General features: G+C 41.6%; 1 protein-coding gene across 1 annotated transcript in view; it reads left to right on the top strand.

The window, feature by feature from the left end:
• amdhd1 (amidohydrolase domain containing 1) overlaps window positions 1-21,520 on the top strand; it is a 41,754-nt gene that overhangs the window by 11,983 nt on the left and 8,251 nt on the right. Inside the window, exons 5-8 of the mRNA XM_076288021.1 lie at window positions 10,441-10,666; window positions 11,421-11,545; window positions 12,859-12,952; window positions 13,229-13,389. Of these exons, the coding sequence (XP_076144136.1) occupies window positions 10,441-10,666; window positions 11,421-11,545; window positions 12,859-12,952; window positions 13,229-13,389 (606 nt within the window). The remainder of the gene's footprint in view (window positions 1-10,440; window positions 10,667-11,420; window positions 11,546-12,858; window positions 12,953-13,228; window positions 13,390-21,520) is intronic.

The raw sequence follows: 21,520 nt of genomic DNA on the forward strand, positions 1-21,520 counted from the left end.
GATAGTAATGATATTCCCTACACCACCCTAGGTACAAAAACAGACAAAAGTCAAAATAAAACCTTTGACCTCAGATCAAACGTGGAAAAAAAAAAGTCATTATAGGAATAGTTTTTGCATAAATTCCACAAACTTACAGACAGTGTTGTATAAAGTACTAGAAAGCAATACTTGAGTAAAAGTACAAGTATCTTACTAGAAAGACTTTTGTAGAAGTGAAAGTCACCTTTTAGAATATTACTTAAGTAAAAGTCTTAAAGTATCTGATATATACTGTACTTAAGTATCAAAAGTAATTTTCTGATATTTAATGTACTTAAGTATTTTAAGTAAAAGTAAAAAGCAAGCGGTTTTATTTTGAACTTTTATTGTGAACTTTATTTTGGCTTTCTTATAGTAAAGCATAAAACATACTCAGGGTTCCCATATCTTCTTAATCTCACTCATCAAATCAAAATCACATTATTTTCTAGGACTTTTCAGGTACAATTTTCTTAAGTTCAAAGAACAAACAGCATATTTTTAGAACTGACATCAAAGAAAAAAACAGAAACAGAAATTTCACTTTTGTATGAACTTAAGGTAAAAATGAAAAATAAATACCTAAAAGACCGGCCCACGTTTTCCATAGTGGTGGAAAGTGGATAAATGAAGCAACATTTCAGCTCTTACTATCCTGTAGTTTTTATTAGTACCATGGTTCAACAAATGTGTAAAGGTAAAGGTTCTTCAACTGAGAAGTTAACAAAACATATTCCACTATTCCACAAGTTAACAAAAACAGAAAGAAAGAAAGAAAGAAAGAAAGAAAGATAGCCTTTGAAATATAGCCTATCCCACGCTTCCACAAAGAGGCATATTGAACTAATGTTTAGGCTACATGTTTTTTGCATGGGTAGGCTATATTGTTGTTTGGTGATTTAGCCTACTCCTTTACTACACCCTCTTCTGAGCAAACAAGGCATATAGGTTTATCATGTAGGGTAATTGCTCTTTCTTACATTAAATAACTTTAATTTATCCTCTCTAATTGTCCCTGTAGTCATGGCCTCATCACTAATTTCGGGCTCATCATTTTCAGTGGTCGACTGGTTGATCTGCTGCTCAGTCTCTCCTGGCTTCTTTCTACCATCCATCCTTCCTGACTGTAGGGCCGGCTCGGCTATCCATATCTGAGAAAATTATTTGGAAAAGACGGGCTATATGGACCCAACCAAGTCTTTTTGGAAGGGGAGAACTCCCTCACGTAGGCTACAACCCATGCAGGGGCATTGCATTGGTGTCATGCACAGAATGAGGAACGTGTCCTATACTTTAAGAAAACATTGACTAACGTGACATGTCAATATTTGTTTCCTCGACCAGCCCAAAAGTGAAGCGTCCGGATTCTCCCGATTACCCACCCCGGGCCTGATTCAGTCTTACTCTTCTTGGACTGAAGAAAAGTCCTGCAATGCTAAATAGCCTTTCACAGGCCGCTAAGGCAGGTAGCGGAGTGTTCAGCTTCACAGAAAGCTGCCAATGTACAGAAACATTTCTTGCAAATACGGCCACGCGTGTATAACGTTATCTTCACCACTACCCTGTTCACCGAGTTCACCACTATCGTCGGGATGGTCGTCTATGATAAAGGGAGGTCCTCCAGTAGGTGCTCGTGCTTCCATGGCGGTTTCAGTTGTGCATCCTCCTCCTTTAGCAACAAACAAGCGCTGAAATAGAGCGCGCAACGTGCGGAGCGTGCGTAATGCAATCTAGTAGCAGTGATTCGCCAAACCTCCCTTATTGCAGTCGCACACATTTATTCTAATTTTATGTTTTAGTAACGAGTAACGAAGATGCTTAGTGGAAATATAACGGAGTAAAAGTATACATTTTATCTAGGAAATGTAGTGGAGTAAAAGTGAAAGTTGACATAAATTTAAATAGCGAAGTAAAGTACGGATACGTGAAATGTCTACTTAAGTACAGTAACGAAGTATTTGTACTCCGTTACATTACAACACTGCTTACATAGCATATCAGTCTGCACAGAAGACTGTAAAATGTATGTATAGTGATACTCTGGTACAAACATAGGAAGTCAAAACAAAATACTCTGCCAGATAGTGGGAATAAAAACTACCATTACAGGAACTTGTGAAGCATTATGTTATACCAGTTTGTTTAGAAGATTATAGAGTAGGATACTCTGGTACACAACAACAAAGTCACAACAAACCAGTTAACCTGACCTACCCTGAATCACAAGTGGCATGCTAAAACAGCAAGCCTAAAAAGGCAGAGCTGTTCACTATTTACTAAAGTTGAAATATTTCTTATTTCGCTTCAGGAGCTGATTCTCAAATTTTTTTGCATTCAGCCTTGCCCGCCGTGGACTAAAAATCAGCCCAGCTGTGCTAAATAGATGCTCACAAGCGGCTGAAGCTGGTAAAGTAGTGTTAAGTTTAAGATATAACTTACACACTACAGGGTTCGACTTCAATATATCCTTGTGGTCTACCTTTGAGGCAAGGTAGCCTTCTAATTGTTTAATATTTTCCTGACCATCAGATGTCTTCATTCTTGCAAAGAAGACCTCATCATCTGATGCACTGGAGCCATTAGCTGGCGATTGATGTGAAAGGTCTTCCTCCAGATGGTCCTTAATGTAGTCTAGACCTGAAATGGACATTTAAATAAATGGTAAAAATGTATGACGTTTTCTTCAGATGTTTTAAACTTTGGGACAAGGATAGCAGCAGCAATAAATTCTGGTTCCAGAAGCATGTCTTCAAAGCGTCGCTGCAGGCCCTCTTGGACAGCATCCACCAATGGTTTGCAATATCTGCAACTAGTGCGGATTTTGTGAAGCTTAGTGATGAGGAGCGTCAAAGTAGGTAGGAGCCATCCCATCTGAACGTCTGCTTCGGATTGCAGAATGTTGAGGGCCTTGGCGAGTGGTCCCATGGTTTTGGTGTAACGGATGCCAGCTAGCTTAGCTGTGCTTGTGGAACGTTGGTAAACCTCACTCCCCGACGCCTCAAGAGTGCTGCTGGCATGCGAGCCAGTAGCCTGGGCTATTGGCTCAATTGTTAGCGCGCTCGCCTCCCGATCCGAGGTGCTGCTGTTCGCGGGTTCGAGTCCGGGCGTGTGCAGGACTGAATCGCGCAGGTTCAACACAATGCAGGTTACATTGGCATACTCCTCCAAAAAGGCGATCTCGACTGAACTCAGCCTAGCAGATTCATAACAGCAATTTATCAATTAATGTGATCATACGGTTAATTCTGCATGTGTGTGTGAGTGGGGGGAGGGGAGATTTACAAAGTGATATTTATAGGCCTCTGGAGTAGGGCTCGTGATAAAACAATAACTTATCGTACCGTGATATTGATCAGCTGTCTAAAGCAATACATGAATTTAAAAACTCCAAAAACAATACTTACATAGGCAGCTTGAGTGAAGTGAATACAGTTCTTAGAGCTCCTTCTCCCTGATCTTTAACAATTCATAGGATTCACTCGACAGCAACAAATAAAGAATTCCACCTTGTTGCGTTGGGACAGAAAAGCTGAATTTTGCACACATTCTCTATAAGCTCTGCAGCAGTAGAAGATCTCCCTCATTTGTTCCATAGTCCATAGCATTTTGAAAAAGCTGATCTAGACAACCTTTTGCACGCATCGTTTGAGGTTGCTTTGGCCGCATCCACTGTGGAGACAAGATTCAATAAGTGACAGGCGCATCGATGATGCTTAGGGAGTTGGAATTGCAAACCATCATCTTCATTTAAGATAGATGTGACTTCAACAAAATCCACTTCAACCCCATCACACTCCTGGTCCTCATCACCCACCTCATCACCATCATCTTCAGACTCATCTGAAGGAGAATTGTTGTTTTCATCTTGTTCTCTGTACATTCGGAATGCCTTTAAGAAATTGGACCCGTTGTCCGTAGTAGTTCGGGTTATCTTGTTCTGTATGCCAAATTCTGAGTGTATCTCATTTAAGGAATTAGCCAAGACGTCAAAAGTGTGTTCACCTTTGAGCTGCTTGCATGCTAGCGCCACTGAACACCTCTCTAGGCTATTGGGATCAACCCGCCTTGCGCTCCAACAATCTGTTGTCGTAGCAATAAAATCGACTTTGTCCATAGCTTCTTTGATGTTCCTCTTCATCACAATTGCAGCCTCATCTATCTTGCGTCACAAGGTGGTCCTGGATATCAGAGAGGCATTGGGCTGAAGATCTTGCAAGAGATCTTGAAAGGATGGCTGCTCTACCACACTAAAGGGCTGGAGACTCTGAATTACAAAATTCAAAACAGCATGATCCACATTTCTTTGAGAAACTACCTTTGTCTCACCAAACTTTAACTGTTTGAAAGTTGAAGGAGCGTCTTGGTTCTTTGCTTTTCTTTTGCGTGGGGCAGTTAAAGCGTCATACCTATCCACAAAACTTGCATGCTTTCTCTGAAAAAAACATAAAAAATCCAACTATTAACAACATGTCCACATAGGCTATTAATACATAAAATAAAAATTTTTGCATTTCCTAGATCTTGGCTACACTGTATGTTTATATATTAAAGGAAAATTCCGGTTTTTAGCACTTTAAGGCCCTGACACCGGACACCAGATTTCGGACACCGAAATTTTGACGATTGGTCCTGTCTCGACTTTTCTGACTCGTTTTGAATCGCCTTTGACTGCTCAGGATGGCTGCCAACAGGCATACTGTAGGCTACTCAAACATGTCCTAAAACAACCCTTAACGTTTGTTTTCAAAACTGTGCAACTCACCGAGTGGTTCGTGGAGTTCGTTGACTATTAAAAGCAAATATATCGGCGCAATGTATGATTTCCAGTCGTCTTATTTGCTAGGCCTATTGTGGAACTATTTATTCAGACACCTCACAAACGTGTATAAACTTCCGCTCAATATTTGAACCTGAAGCATAGACGGTGGCGCAGTAATATTAACGTGCAATGAGTCTTCCAAAAGAAATCAATGGGATTTTACAAAATGCCAAATAAAACACGACAGAAACTGTATTTCGCTACGGTACTTGTTTTGGAACATCAACGAACACCACTAACCACTCAGTGAGTTGCACAGTTTTGAAAATAAATAAGACTTGCCTGATTATCTGCTACTATACCGCTGCGTCGACGTTTCTTCCGTGATTTGGGAAAAGCCTGTAAAAGTCCTTGCAGGAAGCGATTACATCAACGTTTTTTGGTATATCCAGTTTTAAATATTTTTTTCCAAAGTGTTTACAACTTAGTGTTAACTAATAATTGTTGCAAACTGGACTATGAACAAAATATTAGTGCATTCCTGGATCTACCTTATGCATGTTTCCTGCCAGGACTTTTACGGGCTTTTCCCAAATCACGGAAGAAACGTCGAGGCAGCGGTATAGTAGTAAATAATCAGGCAAGTCTTATTTAAATAAACTCCTGGTGCACTTACAAACTTTCTAATGCCTCGTTATTGGACTAAAGGTCATAGTTGTACTACTGCAGAAGTTTTGTACCATTCAGGGCATTATTCGTGGGGGAATTTACGAGATAAAAGTTGGTTCCATCACGACTGCAGAACGTCATTAGTTTCTGACAGCGCTACTCGACCAGGGTTCGACCAAGGGAAAAATGGTTCTGGGAGGGTGTTTGGCTCAGGGTCATGGTGCAAAGGACCCTAGGGTGAAATTACTCCGAACCAGACCTCTCAAGTCTCACGCATTGAGCGTGAGACACACGCATTTCAATGACTTCACACGCTCACACGCCACACATGGCATTTCTCACTCCGAAAAATGATTAACTTGCCCGCACAGAAATTTCTTAGGGCTATATTTTACAAACTTGTCACACAACGTTGCTGTCTGTGCGCTCATTCAGTTCAGAGAGCTGCTGTTCAGTTACTAACCTATCGGCCAATCAGAAAATAAGATTTCTTAACCAATCAGGAAATAGTTTTGTTTTGATGTGGGTCCGCAACGTGGAGACTGCTGGTCCGCGGAGTCGTGGAGTGAAATTAGGCCCGGTGCTTCGTCTGATAATTTGCTGCGCAGTTGATCAAGATACCGCGGACCGACAAAAACAGAAAACAAACGTTTCTGCTATCGATGTCATTAAACATGGAGCCATACAATAAAGTGGTGGTATGAGCGTTCATTCAATGCAGGCGTCTGCGCGAGAGAAACTGAAACTAATCAATAACGTTGGTATCAAAGCAAAGCTCCGCTTCAACCTGTTGAATGCTATTTAATTGTTTAACGACACTTACTAGAACAACGTTGATTTTTGGAACTTCCATAGAAACAGAGCAGAGACTGTATAATACACTGTATAGCACTGAGTATTGTATAGTCAAATTTGAATATAACGTGGCCAAAAGCTAGCCTTCTTTCTATCTGTTAAAGATCAACAGATCAGTGATTTGCGCCTATCTGCTCGCCAAAAAAGATGGTATTGTGTTTTTCTGAATCCTTACATTCAGGCATTCAAATTAAACTTCATTAAAAAACATGTTTTTTTTTTCCATTTCCTACCAATGTATGATGCTTGCATGAGGGAAACATCCCAAAACAATAGCACCCATATCATTCTTGCTGTTTTGAGAAGTATTTCTTTTCTTATGCAAGCATCATGCAACCATGCAAAAGCCATGAAACAAATTATATCTTACATTAGTAAAGAAGTCCTCTGATGTGCATGTCACAAAACATTTAAGTGAAAGTGCATGTATAACAATATAGGCATAATAATGATTGTGATAATGATAATGACAATTTGATTTGGAGGGAGTGGGGTTGGGTTGGGTACGTGTAGATGAGCCCTATGACCCCAAAGTCTGCCATCACTGGGCCTCAGGTCAAAGAAGTTTGAGAAAGGCTGGTCTACATAACCTGCATCAGATTGAGGTTTGCAGTGATGCGCCTGAAGCTGAGGACCCAGTCAGTTATGTCACAATATGCACATTTGTTTAAATGCATACCTACGTAATCACCATGACCAAAATTGTACTTTTTTTTTCACTTTGAATCTTGAAAAAAAAATATTGACCTAAATACCGACCCATTTTTTTATTTTTTTTGGCTGTTACTGCAAACAATAATATTTTAAAGATGGCCTCATGACTGTGAAAATGGCTGACATTGAACCACAGTGCTTTAAATGGGAGCCCCCAGTATCAGTCATCAAGGCATCAAAATCTGCCACAAACACTTACAACTCACAACATCACTCATAAACACACACACACACACGGACAGAACCACCACTGTTCAAGAGACCATTTTGGGGCTAAACGTGCTTTTTCTCATTTGGTTGTTTTCTGTTTGTTTATAGAGCAGAATGAGCCACTGCTGTTCAAAGGGCCCATTTGGGTGAAATTATTATTATAATTTATGTTATTATTATTTATTATTATTTACTATAGGGTACTAGAATAAATAAAACAGTGTGTTTGAAATAATGGAATTTGTGCTCTCTCATGAAGCTGGGTCTATGGGACATGACATGTGGAGGGTGGGTCTCTGTTTATCGGGGGGAGGGGGCGTGGCGCCACGAGTAGTTCAAGCAGACGTAGGACTATCATGTACTTCGATCAGGGGGGAGGGGGCGTGGCATTGGCACAGTCCCCCCTGAGAAACAAAGTCTCACTCCTTGCAAACTTCAAAACTTGAGAGCCCTGCTCCGAACCATCGCTTTAAAGTAAAATTAATCCTTCTTTCTTTCCACCATTTCAAAAAGTTCGCCTAAATAAGGCCACGGGTGTTCAGGCAAGTCAGTGTCGAACGTTTCTTCCATCAGTTCTGTCATTTTTGTAGCATTAAAGAAGCCCTATGCAGGTCTGGTTATTCCTTCGCCGTTTCTGGGTTTTCGCCTGATTTGGGCTCGCATTTTTCACGACATAGCTCCCCCTACAGCTTCGGTAGCAAGTGACTGCTACGCTAAACCATAGACAGTATAGCACTAAACCGCCACTAGCTAGCGAGCTAGCCATCAAGAAACCAAGCTAAACGCATAAAGGGCTCACAATAAAACGGTCGAGCAAACACATTGTTCAGGAGACTATCAAACCACATTACAAAAACGAAGTTCACCCAAAGGGAAGGCTACTTACAATTTCAACAGCAACAAAGCCAAGTCGGAGTCCGTTTTGCAGTCTTCTTAGAAACTACAATCTGACTACATTTTCGAGGCGCGATTGGATACTTCCGCTGAGTCACATCCGGATGTGTTCGGACCGCGACCAGAAAGTTGCATATTCGGTTTTTCCGCGGAGAAGCACTAGGAAGAGACGAAGCACCCACCAAACGACCCAAAAAGTGTTGTAGAACCATCAGAACGACTTTCAACCTGCATAATTAAGGTAATTTTTGCTAAAATTGTTGCATAGGGCTTCTTTAAGTAAGCATGAGCATCATCCTGCAAAATGCTTTGCGTTGTAATGAATTCAACCTAGCTCTCCCGCACACAATGTCTCATCAAACGAACGAAACTGACGAAATCGAAAGGACTTCAGAGCAAATTGCTAGCTGAGCCCTGATTGGTGTGTGATTGTGCACTGGCTGTGACCAGAGTGTTAAGAAGGAGCAATCAGTGATATAATCTTTGCTTTGACCTCTCATTACGATTCGCTTTGGTAAAATGGAACGAGAGGTTTTAATAAATGTTTCACTTAGAAATGTAGTGGAGTCGAAGTATAAAGTATCACCAAATATAAATACTTGAGTAAAGTACAGATATGTTACTTAAGTACAGGAACGAATTACATCTACTTCGTTACTGTCCACCACTGCACATGTTGACGGTCCTAAACCCTGCTAAAACCCATTGCGCTGTCGCACTGGTCAAAGTTTGGCAGTGACGTCGGCGGCATGATTCATTGATTAGTTCACTTTTTTTAACATTATTGGGTCCCTGGAGATGACAGGTATAACTTGAACTGTTTGAATATATTTTCATGATTTGCTGTAGCTTAATATTTGAGGCATATAGAAACAATAATAGGCTATTTTATAATAGGTCTACTTGAAATACATTTATTTTTATTCGTATACATTTCATCTTATTCTGTAAACCGTTCAGATGTATGTGGCTTGAATGAATGCAATGTCTATTTGTTTGTTACAAATAAAACTCCAGCAGTTCATAACTAGCTTACTGCTTATTTTGAAAAATGAAAATGTGGGTAAATCATCATGAATTTGTATTATTTGGCTATGACTGGACTTGACTTGCTTGACCCAAGCTATGACTTGACTTGCTTGATTGTCACAAAAAAATGACTTGGACTTGCTTGAAACTTGAAGGTTAAGACTTGAGACTTGCTTGTGACTTGCACATGTGTGAGTTACTCCCACCTCTGGCCAAAATACATTAATACAAATACCGTATATTTACACGCAGCATTGGTGTTTATTGAGTTATTAGCGTTTTCCATTAGGCATACTACTTGCTTGAGTGGTTGGTGTTAGCCCTACCTGTTTTTTCAATACCCTTGAAAACCGTATGTAGGATTTTGGCCAAAACTGGTACTACAATCACTTTCACAATACTGTAGAGCGGTGTACACCGCAGATGTGGTAACTAGAGCAGAGCTGGCAACCCAGATGCCGAAACATTACTGACTTTGTGATTACTAGATATGTGGAAGGTGGCGGATCAGGCTAAAACACAAATATGTAAACATCAACATCAGTTGAGGGCTGCAACTTCACTTTTTTAAATGACGATATCCTGGCCAGACTACTGTTGTCAGTGATATAAGTATTTGAAATTAGCATGATTTCCTAATGTCTAGTGACAAATCAGGGCCATTTTATGATTAATTGAATTACATTTCTTACATACGGTTCCTTTAATTTCCTGATTGGTCATGGAAATTCAGGATTTTTGTCCCACCTCTGCCAGACACACACACTCTTGTTATCTCACCAACCAAAAGTGCCCAGGTAACACCAACATACACACACACAGAGGGCTATCTCACATGTGTGTGTGTCTGTGAATGCGTGTGTGTGTGTCTATGTCCTCATGTGCACATGTGTGAATTTGTGTGCATGTGTTTGTGCGCGTTTGTGTGTCTCTGTGTGTGTACATGTATGTGATTGTGTGTGTGTGTGTTTACATGTATGTGACAGTGTGTGTGTACATGTATGTGATTGTGGGTTTGTGTACATGTATGTGATTGTGTGTGTGATGTGTGTGTGTACATGTATGTGATTGTGTGTGTAAATGTATGTGATTGTGTGTGTGTGTGTGTGTGCATGTATGTGATTCTGTGTGTGTACATGTATGTGATTCTGTGTGTGTGTACATGTATGTGATTTTGTGTGTGTGTGTGTACATGTATGTGATTGTGTGTGTGTACATGTATGATTATGTGTGTGTGTGTGTGTGTGTACAGTACATGTATGTGATTATGTGTGTGTGTGTGTGTGTAGAGGTAAGACTCAGGAGGAGGCGTTGCGTGGTGTTTTGGAGGAGCAGCTCCCCCAGCTGCAGGAGTGTGTGTCGCGGGGGGAGGTGTCTGTGGACAACATCGACGTGTTCTGTGAGAAGGGCGTGTTTGAGCTGGACGCCACACGCAAGATCCTCTCCGCCGGACGCAGCATGGGCCTCAACATCAACTTCCACGGAGACGAACTCCATCCCATGAAAGCAGCTGAGGTATCACACACACACAACAGATAAAATACACACACACACACACACACACCAGATAACATACACACACCAGATAACACACACACAGACACACACCAGATCACACACACACACACACACTCAATTCAAGGATGGAGAAACCAGAATAATATTGAATGAACATGAATGTATCACTTCTCGGGAAGAAGACGTAAACGAAATGACCACCAATGGATTCTTCCCTTAAGGTCTTCTACCAATATATCCTACATTGGGGGGTCAGGATCTCTTAGGACCACTAAGAGTCTTCAAATCTTTAAACACCTCACACTACAGGGCAGTTAATCGGTTCAAATCTTTAAACACCTTACACTACAGGGCAGGTAATTGGTTCCCATCACGCTGGATCCTCCCCAGGATCCAATGACATGACATGAGTTTAGCTTCAGTGGTCACCTCTACTGTGTAATGTTCCATTGTTATTTCTCTGATAACTCATAGATGTCTGAGGATCTGTGTTTCGTCTGAGTTTAGCTGAAAATTGTTTGACATCCATGTTTTGATATCACACAGACAGTTATTCAGGAAATTCAGCAAACTAGGATCTGAGGATTTAGCAAGCAGGTAAACCAGTGTATTGTCACCATAGAAATAAAGACATCATGTTTCTGAGTGATGAGCCCAAGGAGAAGCATATATAAACAAAATGAAATGAACAGTAAAAACACACACACACACACACACACCTGTGCTGCCTGCTGTGTACTGTGTTGAGCAGCTGGGGGCGGAGCTAGGAGCGTTGGCTGTCAGTCATTTGGAGGAAGTGTCTGATGAGGGCATCGCTGCCATGGCAACAGCAAAAACAGCCGCTGTGCTTCTGCCTACCACTGCTTACATCCTGAGGTACGAAACCACACACACACACAGGCACCCTCTGTCGTTCACTGAGTGTTCACAGTTAGAACTATACTGCACTTTTATGATGCGATGAGATCGATGTTCGTACAAGTGACTCCATGACTGCAGTGTTGTTTTGGAGCTCTGTGTGACATCAGCGCAACGGCTTCATGTGCTACTCTGATGGAACATGTTACATTTACTGATGGAACGTGTTACATTTACTCTGATGGAGCGTGTTACGTGTGACTGATGGAACGTGTTACATTTACTGTGATGGAACGTGTTACATTTACTGTGATGGAACGTGTTACATTTACTCTGATGGAGCGTGTTACATTTACTCTGGAGCGTGTTACATTTACTCTGATGGAACATGTTACGTGTGACTCTGATGGAGTGTGTTACATTTACTCTGATGGAACGTGTTACGTGTGACTGATGGAATGTGTTACATTTACTCTGATGTAACGTGTTACATTTACGCGTGACTGATGGAACGTTTTACATTTACTCTGATGGAACGTGTTACGTGTGACTGATGGAGCGTGTTACGTGTGACTCTGATGGAGCGTGTTACATTTACTCTGATGGAACGTGTTACGTGTGACTCTGGAGCGTGTTACATTTACTCTGATGGAATGTGTTACGTGTGACTGATGGAACGTGTTACATTTACTCTGATAGAATGTGTTACATTTACGTGTGACTCTGATGGAATGTGTTACATTTACTCTGATGGAACGTGTTACATTTACTCTGATGGCACGTGTTACATGTGACTCTAATGGAACGTGTTACATTTACGTGTGACTCTGATGGAATGTGTTACATTTACTCTGATGGAATGTGTTACATTTACTCTGATGGAACGTGTTACATTTACTCTGATGGAACGTTATACGTGTGATTCTGATGGAACGTGTTACATTTACTCTGATGGAACGTGTTACATTTACTCTGATGGAACGTGTTACATTTACGTGTGACTCTGATGGAATGTGTTACATTTACTCTGATGGAACGTGTTACGTGTGACTCTGATGGAACGTGTTACATTTACTCTGAAGGAACGTGTTACATTTACGTGTAACTCTGGAATGTGTTACATTTACTCTGATGGAACATCCTACATTTATGTGTGACTGATGTGTTACGTGTGTGTGTGTGTTTAATCTGATGGAACATGTTACATTTACTCTGATGGAACGTGTTACGTGGGACTCGGATGGAACGTGTTACATTTACATGTGACTGATGTGTTACGTGTGTGTGTGTGCATGTGTGTGTGTGCGTGTGTGACTCTGATGCCCCTCCAGACTAAAGCAGCCGAGGGCTCAGGACATGCTGGATGCTGGAGTCATTGTCGCACTGGGCAGCGATTTCAACCCCAACGCCTACTGCTGTTCCATGGTAACACACACTCACACACACACACACACAAACAAATGCCCAAAGCAGCTTCTAGATCTGTCGGCACACTAACCCTAACACAGCTTCTATATAGATCTGTAGACACACTGTTGTTTAAATGGTTGTTGCTAGGGTAATTAGCATGGTTGCTATGGTGTTGCTAGGGTTATTAGCATGGTTGCTATGGTTTAAATTCTTTAGTGTGTTTCTGCAGTACTATTTAAATGTGTTCAGCTGGTCTCCTCTGTGTGTGTGTGTGTGTGTGTGTGTGTGAAGCCACTCGTAATGCACTTGGCGTGTGTGAACATGCGTCTGTCTCTGAATGAAGCTCTTGCTGCAGCTACCATAAATGCAGCATACGCATTAGGAGCCGCACACACGCATGGGTCCCTGGAGCCTGGCAAGCAAGGAGACCTGCTCATCATCAACTCTCCCAGGTACACACCAGCTTGTACACACACACACACACACTAACTTGAGTACTGCACCTCAAATCTGATGGTAGTCACAGAAACTTGGTTAGACCAGGATACACAAAACTCCTTGGTTGATATCGAGGGGTTCTCTCTCGTACAAGCAGACAGGAAGTGAACTAGCCGGGAAAAGCAGAGGCGGTGGCCTGGCTGTGCATGCGAGTGATGACTGGTGCAGACAGTACGCAGTCAGGGAGTCGATCTGCTGTCCTGATGTTAACATCTTGCACTTGATGTCACGAGTTACGACCGTTTTACCTTACAAGAGAGCTTGCATCCCTCCCAGAGTGAATGTGGCTAAAGCTGTAGCCCGTACTGCAGACTGTGTACATCAAGAATCACAGCGGTTACCGAGCCCCCCTGTTTTTATTTTGGGTGACTTTAATCACTGCAAACTATAGTCATAACTGCCTGGGTTCCAGCAATATGTTGTGTCTACACAGAGCTGCCAACTCTCACACATTGAGAGTGATTCATTCATTTGGCTCCACACCCTCTTACACCAATCAAATGCGTGAGGGTTGGCAGCTCTGGTCTACTCTAACACCTGTCAAGATCTCACAAAGGGGAAGCCATGGCCTATACAGGTTAGGGCTTCGGGCTTGTAACCGAAGGGTTGCTGGTTCGATCCTCGACCAGTAGTAAAAAAATGTGGGCGGGGGAAGTGGTGGAGCACTGTTCTCCCATGCCCACATCCATGGCTGAAGTGCCCTTGAGCAAGGCACCTTACCCCTCACTGCTCCCCGAGCGCCGCTGTAGCAGGCAGCTCACTGCTCCAGCTTAATGTGTGCTTTACCTCACTGTATGCTCACTAATTCATGAATGGGATAAATGCAGGGACCAAGTTCCTTGTATACGGAAGTACACTGGGCCTATAAACCTGATTTACATTTTTGTTTTTTACATTTTTACAAACAAACATGGGTCTGATGTGCTCTGTTTAAAGCCAATGTCCTTCCCTATAAGCTGGTTTCTAGCTGTTTTTTTCAGCAGGGATGTAACTCTTATGTAGAAACCTAAAGTAAAGTGTTACCGAATTCTGTTTGACCTAACACAAAAGATGTTTTTTTTTAGAGACCAACTCATTCATGACAATCTTTATCTGGTGTATAGATGATGATATAAGTAAGGAAGGGATAATAGATGACACAGCATTCAGTTCACAGAAAGAACTGCATGTTTGAGGTGGTAAAGATATATAGATAGAAAGATAGATAGATAGTTACTTTATTCATCCTGAGGAAAATTTAGGCATCCAGTAGCTTATACAACCATAACACAACAAACACACATACGCACATACATCTCACATACATAAAAATCACTCACAGAAATGTATAAATTTAAAGAAGCAAGTGAATTTATAACAAAGGTCTGGAAAGGACTGACAATGGGATGCATTGACCATGTTAAGGTGCTATAGTAGAGTAAACATTAGAATAATGTAGCCAGGTTACACAGTTATAACGTTAGCGAGCTATCTGGCTACAACGTAGCCTAAATACACTGAAACAAAAGCAAGTCACAAACTCTGTAACTCCACATTACGTTTTTATTTACAGTATGCCATTTACAAAAACAAATAGAAATCGACTGTATTGCTCACAAATATATGAGAATTTGAGCTGCAACTTGCCTTGCCCCTCGACTTCACCTGCCAACACTAATGTTGAATTTCCCCTTGGGGATCAATAAAGTATCTATCTATCTATCTAACGTTAACACATCCCCGAACTTGAAACTTGTCTTCCTGTCCGATTGTGACATTATGCTGTCAATCAAAAGGAGTCCAGCCACTATGACAGTTCCTCTAATCACCATACAGAAGCTCGGCGTCTGGGCCATCTCACTGCCTCATTAGCCCCCTTCAGACTGTCGAGCCAAAGCAGAGCCGATTTTAACGCATTGTAATACTGAGAAATATAACCAAGAGTGAAAAGTGTTCCAACCAGCCCCGGTCTCCCTACACACAGCCTTACAACCAGAGTTGGGGGTAACATGTTACAAAGTAACACGTTACTGTAATTACATTACATTTCTCATTAACTAGTAGTGTAACACGTTACTTTTCTAAATTCAGTAATCACACTACAGTTACTAACAGTGTGTGAGCAAAGATTACTTTATTCTCCTATTTGAGATAGCCTTCTAGGAAATAAGAATCCTCCTCAGCAAACCATGGAGACGTGTTGCGGTGGTGTCCTTTACCCTGTCATGAGCAGGGTGCATGGAATCAGGCTGCCTCCTAGCACTGCCTCTGAGATGGTCTTCTTGGCTTTAGATGATACTTCTTTGCTTTCCTATTTACAATCAGGCCGTTTATAAGAGCTAAAAATAAAACACTAAATGTGCACCTGTATAAAAAAAATCTGCCGTTCAAAATAGCTAGTGCATTCTTATTTAAGTTAAACCAAGTTGCCGGTATTAGTGTGTGTAAGTGCGTTTGTGTACGTGCGCATCTTCTGGGAGGGCGACAAGAACATTTGCAAAAAATAAAACCCATCAGAGTATTTGTTAGCTACTGAGCATGAGAGCAGGAAACAGTGCACAACTAACTGACTAGTCTGAAATCATTCACACCACAAATTGCCTCCAAAAAGATTTCAGGTGTTATACAAGTGTCAGGGAAGGCGGATAGGACCCAAGCGCTAGGGGTGTGACTTTCGAAACCGACGTCTTGAATCAGTGTCGAGGCTTCGAAGCACAAGTGTTTCGAAACACTTCTTCGAAACGTGGTTCAAAACAGCCATGTCGTGACCATCGATACAGGGCTTTTTATGCCTCGACTAAGTTGATGTTTCCTATAAACAACAATTCATGTTCATAGAAACAACAAGGTCACTAAAACATAATATATTTCATACCTGTGTTGCAGCATGTAGGCTAATGTTAGCAGCATTATAATGACATTCTAATATCTGAAAGGCTAATGATTAGCCTATCGGCTACCTGAAAAGTTAAGTGTTTAAACTAGCATTTACAGTGTTCTATTTGATGGTGTATTGATGGCCCTGACTAAGTACGTGTGATATATATAAACCACAATCCTTGTTGATACAAGTACCAATGTTTGTCTAGAAAGTTTTTATTCACATTAAGATTTTCGCCATAGGCAGTAAAAGATCATATGATCATAACGGCCTTTCCACCAATCAGAGGCATCACTGTGGGATTGTGGGATTGTTCAGGATTGTGGGTAATGAAGTACTTATCTAAGACATCGCGATTAAAAGACATTTAACTCAAAACAAGGTTAGTACCCCTTGAATTTTCGCCCTCTATATGAGCATATACAATCGCTTAGTACAGCTGTAGCTGGTTTTAAGTCTACCATGTATGGTTACGTTTTTATGGCTTATACCGCAATTGTCAATGGAGAAAATGTATTGAATTCTTACTTCCCGAATCGGCTGTGGGCGATACTGTGATGCTCCATAGAGTGGCGAAGTCACGCCCTTTTACTTCCGGTCCATGGGACCTATCTTTCAAAAGAAATATGAACGGAAGTTAATGGAGAGATAACAATTATTTTTTGGTCCAGTTTGAATTGTGCCACGAATTTCACATATGATGTCTGTGAATTTAAAAGATAATTTTTCACGTCAAGAAAGTACTGTTGTTCGATAGACTTAAAAAGTTATGTTGGTTTTGGGCGAATCCGCTCAGTGGACTACATCTCTCGTCTCGAACGATGTACGTCACCAACGTAATGAAACGATAAGAGCTGTTATGCTAGTTAACGGTTGCATCTTGCTGCCTGCTATGTCACTTAACAGTATGTAATGTACAGTCTATGGACGAATACAACTTACCTGATGTGTTTAATCCTCTGACTCATGGTATTTTCTTCGGCAAGGAAAGCCCAATTAAGACGTATTGCTGGTATGCTTGTACAATCTAGTGTGGCTGTGAATGAGCTAACGTCGCTAGCGCGACTGATGGGTTTGTAGTCGTTGGAATTACGATCTTTCACAATGTTGTAATTCAATACTGCAAATGTCTTTACATGAAAAATTGTCTTTAAAATTGACAAACATCATATGGGTAATTCAAGGCACAAGTCAACCGGGACCAGAAAATTAATTTCTTTTTCACCATAGACTGCCGTTCAAATTTTTTTGAAAGATAGGTCCCATGGAGGCAAACGGAAGGGGCGGGACTTCGCCACTCTATAACGGGGAACAGGTGTGGAAGCAGAAACGGAGGGAAAACTAACAAGACCGGAAGCACAGACCAAATAAGGGGAAAGGGGTGGAGACAGTCACATGACAGCAGACGGGTAAACACAGAGCACACGACAGAAAACAATACACACAATGGCCACCAGGGTGGCACAAAGTCAACAGTGCAGGCCAGATCCTGACCACAAGCTAGGACTGCCACTTTTTTCAATGTGAACAAAAGCATCTAGTTGGCTATTAATGATTCAACACAGTAACGCAAAAGTAACGTAAGGTGTTACTTTCCATAGAGAGTAAAGTTTTTACAGTAACAAGTAATGTGTAATACATTACTTTTTTGAGTAACGGCCCCAACACTGTATACAGCTCTTCGGGTAAAATGTCATTTTTTTCAGTAATTTTTGGTACATAGTAGAGATGCGCGGTTCGCGGTTATAGCCGCGATCGGGCGGATGACGTGAAGAAATATAATATTTTAATTAAATTCGGGCGGGTGGCGGTTGAACCAATCAAACGCATCACCCATATACATTAAAACAACCAGCGGATGGCGGGCGGGTGCGGTTTTGAAAATTGGTCAAAAAACATTGGTGCGGATGGATGATTTTTACTATGCGGTTACGGTTGAAATAATAGCCCATCCGCGTATCTCTAGTACATAGCTCATTTAGATACACGTATGTTGTGTGTGCTTGCGTTTCTTTAGGAATCCACCGTTTTGGTTTTCGTATAGAAATGAATATTAAGTGACATACACGTAAAAGGGCGGAAATTGGTGCTGACTTCGATAGCATACAGGATAGGATAGAGATACGCGACTTTCTGATTATCCTGTTTGAAAATGGGTGGTATTGGTGACGTTTTCACAAGCGGTGGCGTGTCGAGGTGTAATCCGGAGAGGCTAGTAGCCTGACAGTCTGAACACAAAGGTCTAAGGGATATGAGGCTTGTAGATCTGGGCAACTATCACCAGGTGGCGCCCAAATTACCCTAGCCTGGTCTGTAAGGGGCTATTCACTTCCAGAGATGCCAGGCTTCCCTGGATATTGACAATTTTGTGGCGTTTGTCCAATAAACATCTAGCTTTTCTGCACTGAGATCAGCCCACTCTGTAGTGCCATTGAAAGTCCAGTGAAGCCGGGCGTCTATGGGGTTTTTGATGGATCGTGTCGTCACAGCAACGTATAGGGGAAGTCCTGCCAACTCTCACGCTTTCGCCGTGTGACACACGGTTTTGCCTGTTTTCACACGCACTCACGCCACACATCCAATTTCTCACGCAAAATAAAAACCGATCTTGGTCCGATACTCGTCCGTTCCTTTTCAAACTCCACGACGGTAGATGGTGCTGATGAGCGCCACTGAACCCTATGCGCTGCTCTGCACCTGCACCCCGAAGTAGACAGAAGAAGAGATACAGAGAAGACCGCCAAGACAGCAGGAGAAACCAGAAACTACTTTGAGAAGTCTGATAAAGAAGAGAATCTGAGCTGAGACTAGGTATGTAACAATGAAATGTCGTCCAATTGAGTAGCCTACTCACTCTCTTCAACTTTAAATCTTGAAAGAAATGATTTGTTTGTGTTTGTCCGTGTGAACATGATTTAGTGTGGACAGCACTTTGAGCTGCATTATGTGTATGAAAGGTGCTATATAAACAAAGCTTATTATTAGTATTATATCCTACCAACACTTACTTGGTGAGAGAATAGATACCTAACATCTTTATGTTGACCGCCTGGATCCTGTGTGGTGAATGTAAACTCGGCTGGAGAGCACCTTGTTAACCTTGTGGTATAGCATACTGCATTCTCAAAACATTAGCTCATAGCATTGTTTATTTACTCACATGGCCTTTATCTTTTTACAGGCCAAAGAAAAGGACTCACTGTGGATGAAGACTTTTTCTGTTGGACCAAACAACACTTCAAACAGGTAAGATGTATTCCAAACATTTAACATAAATACAGGAAATTTGTGCAATAGAAGTAGGCATGTTTTTGTAACTGAGAGTAGAGATATTAAACCAACATGACCATTTGAATTCTTTAAGGTTTCAAAGATGTCCCATAAAAGACCTTTGCCAGGACAAAAGCGAAACCTTTTATTTTATTTAAAGAACCAGCCAAGTGAGAAAAGACAGAGAAACACACTGACAGAATAGCCAGAACGACTGACAGAAATGACAGGACAACAGACAGAGGAGCAACAGACAGGACAGAGAGAGCAACAGACAGGACAGAGAGAGCAGGAGACAGGACAGAGAGAGCAGGAGACAGGACAGATAGACACACATGCAGAGGAGCAACAGACAGAACAAATAGAACGAGCAACAGGGCAGATGGCAGAAGACATAGAGGGACAGACAGAAGAGACCCCCCCCCCCCCCCCAATCCAACAGCAGGGCCAGGAGAGTCCAGAAGAGTCTAGGAGAGTCGTGCTCTGGCTGGAGCAGCAAGATATAGATGCATGTTCAAAAATGAGTGGACCTCTTCATGGCCATTTATTACCAGAGGGAGCCTCATCACGCACTACTGGTGTGCAGTCTGCCATATTGAAAACTCATGTTGCCACCAGGGTGTGGCAGATGTAGTGCAGCACATAAAAAGCAAAGGCCACAAGATAAGCAACGGGCTGTCCAGTCCACAGCCACAATATCCCAATACGCAATGCCCGTAATATCCCAATACGCAATGCCCATAATATCCCAATACGCAATGCCGTCCCTCACAAAATTTCCCTCACGGGATCAAAAGAGTATATATACTTTATATGTCCCCTCTGTTGGGGGGATGCCTGCACAATGTACTGTATATGTGTAATGGTCCTGTCAAGGTTCAGTCAAGAGTTTTGTGTTCTATTTGATCAAGAGTTTTGTGTTGTATTTGATCACAGTAGTCATGGTGGATAGTTTTGACTAATTTGTGGTTTGTATTTCAGTGTAGTACAGTCCGATTTCTTAATTTGAGATCTTAGTTGCTGAATGTGTTTTTACCTGTGCCCTATTATCGCAGGTGTCTATTTGAAATAAACTATGGTCTTTTGGGAGAATGAATCATTTTTAATTTCTTACAGACCAGAAGGGCTGAGGTCAAGGACAGCTGGGTTGGGAGTTTACAACCTCCCCCTATGCAGATCACCTGGGGCCTCTCCTAAAAGAATGTTTCGGAGATTTGAAGACAGCGCAGGAGTACAGATGTGCCAGGGCTAAGTCATCCTGCACACAGGAGCTTGTGGAGGAGATGAGAAAAGCCCCGTATTCCCTTGTTACAGATGGGTTGAATGACACTGGTATTTCCCAAACTATTTCAGATTTTTCTTCTCTGCAAAACATTTGCTTTGTGTATTTTTTAAATATCTGACAACCATGGCCAGGTTAAGGTCATCTGGGGCCCGTGGCAGATAATAATAATAATAATAAATTTACTATTATTATTATTATTATTATCAGTATACATAAGAAAGAGAGAGAGAGAGAGAGAGGCAATTAAATTATGACAGACATAATGTAAAAATTAAATTTGCATTATGTGGAACCGTATAACCAACATACAATTGTACCAACATAGAAAAAACAAGTAGCCTACAAACATGGGGCAATGCACACAAAAAAATCAACCATGAAATATTACCATCAATTACTTCAACTAGGCTTGAAAACTGCCAGTGGTACCCTGGTCAGACTAAAATGTGCAACTCCCAACTCTGAACTCATGAAACATTGTAGCCTAGAGTTTGGTGCGCACGCACACAGCCACATCATGATGCATTGTAACACGCTGTCTGTAATACACTGTAACACGCAGCCCTAGCCAGCCACGACGTCAAATACATTGAAACACGCAGTCTAGCGCACACACACAGCCCACTCACTCAGCCCAACCCACAACCCACTTCACTCAGCCCAACCACAT

This window comes from Alosa pseudoharengus, unplaced genomic scaffold (genome assembly GCF_046254945.1).
Source record: "Alosa pseudoharengus isolate Yale_2024_CS ecotype anadromous, Long Island Sound unplaced genomic scaffold, YU_APseudo_1.1 YU_APseudo_1.1_scf_16, whole genome shotgun sequence".
Taxonomy (NCBI): Eukaryota; Metazoa; Chordata; class Actinopteri; order Clupeiformes; family Clupeidae; genus Alosa; species Alosa pseudoharengus.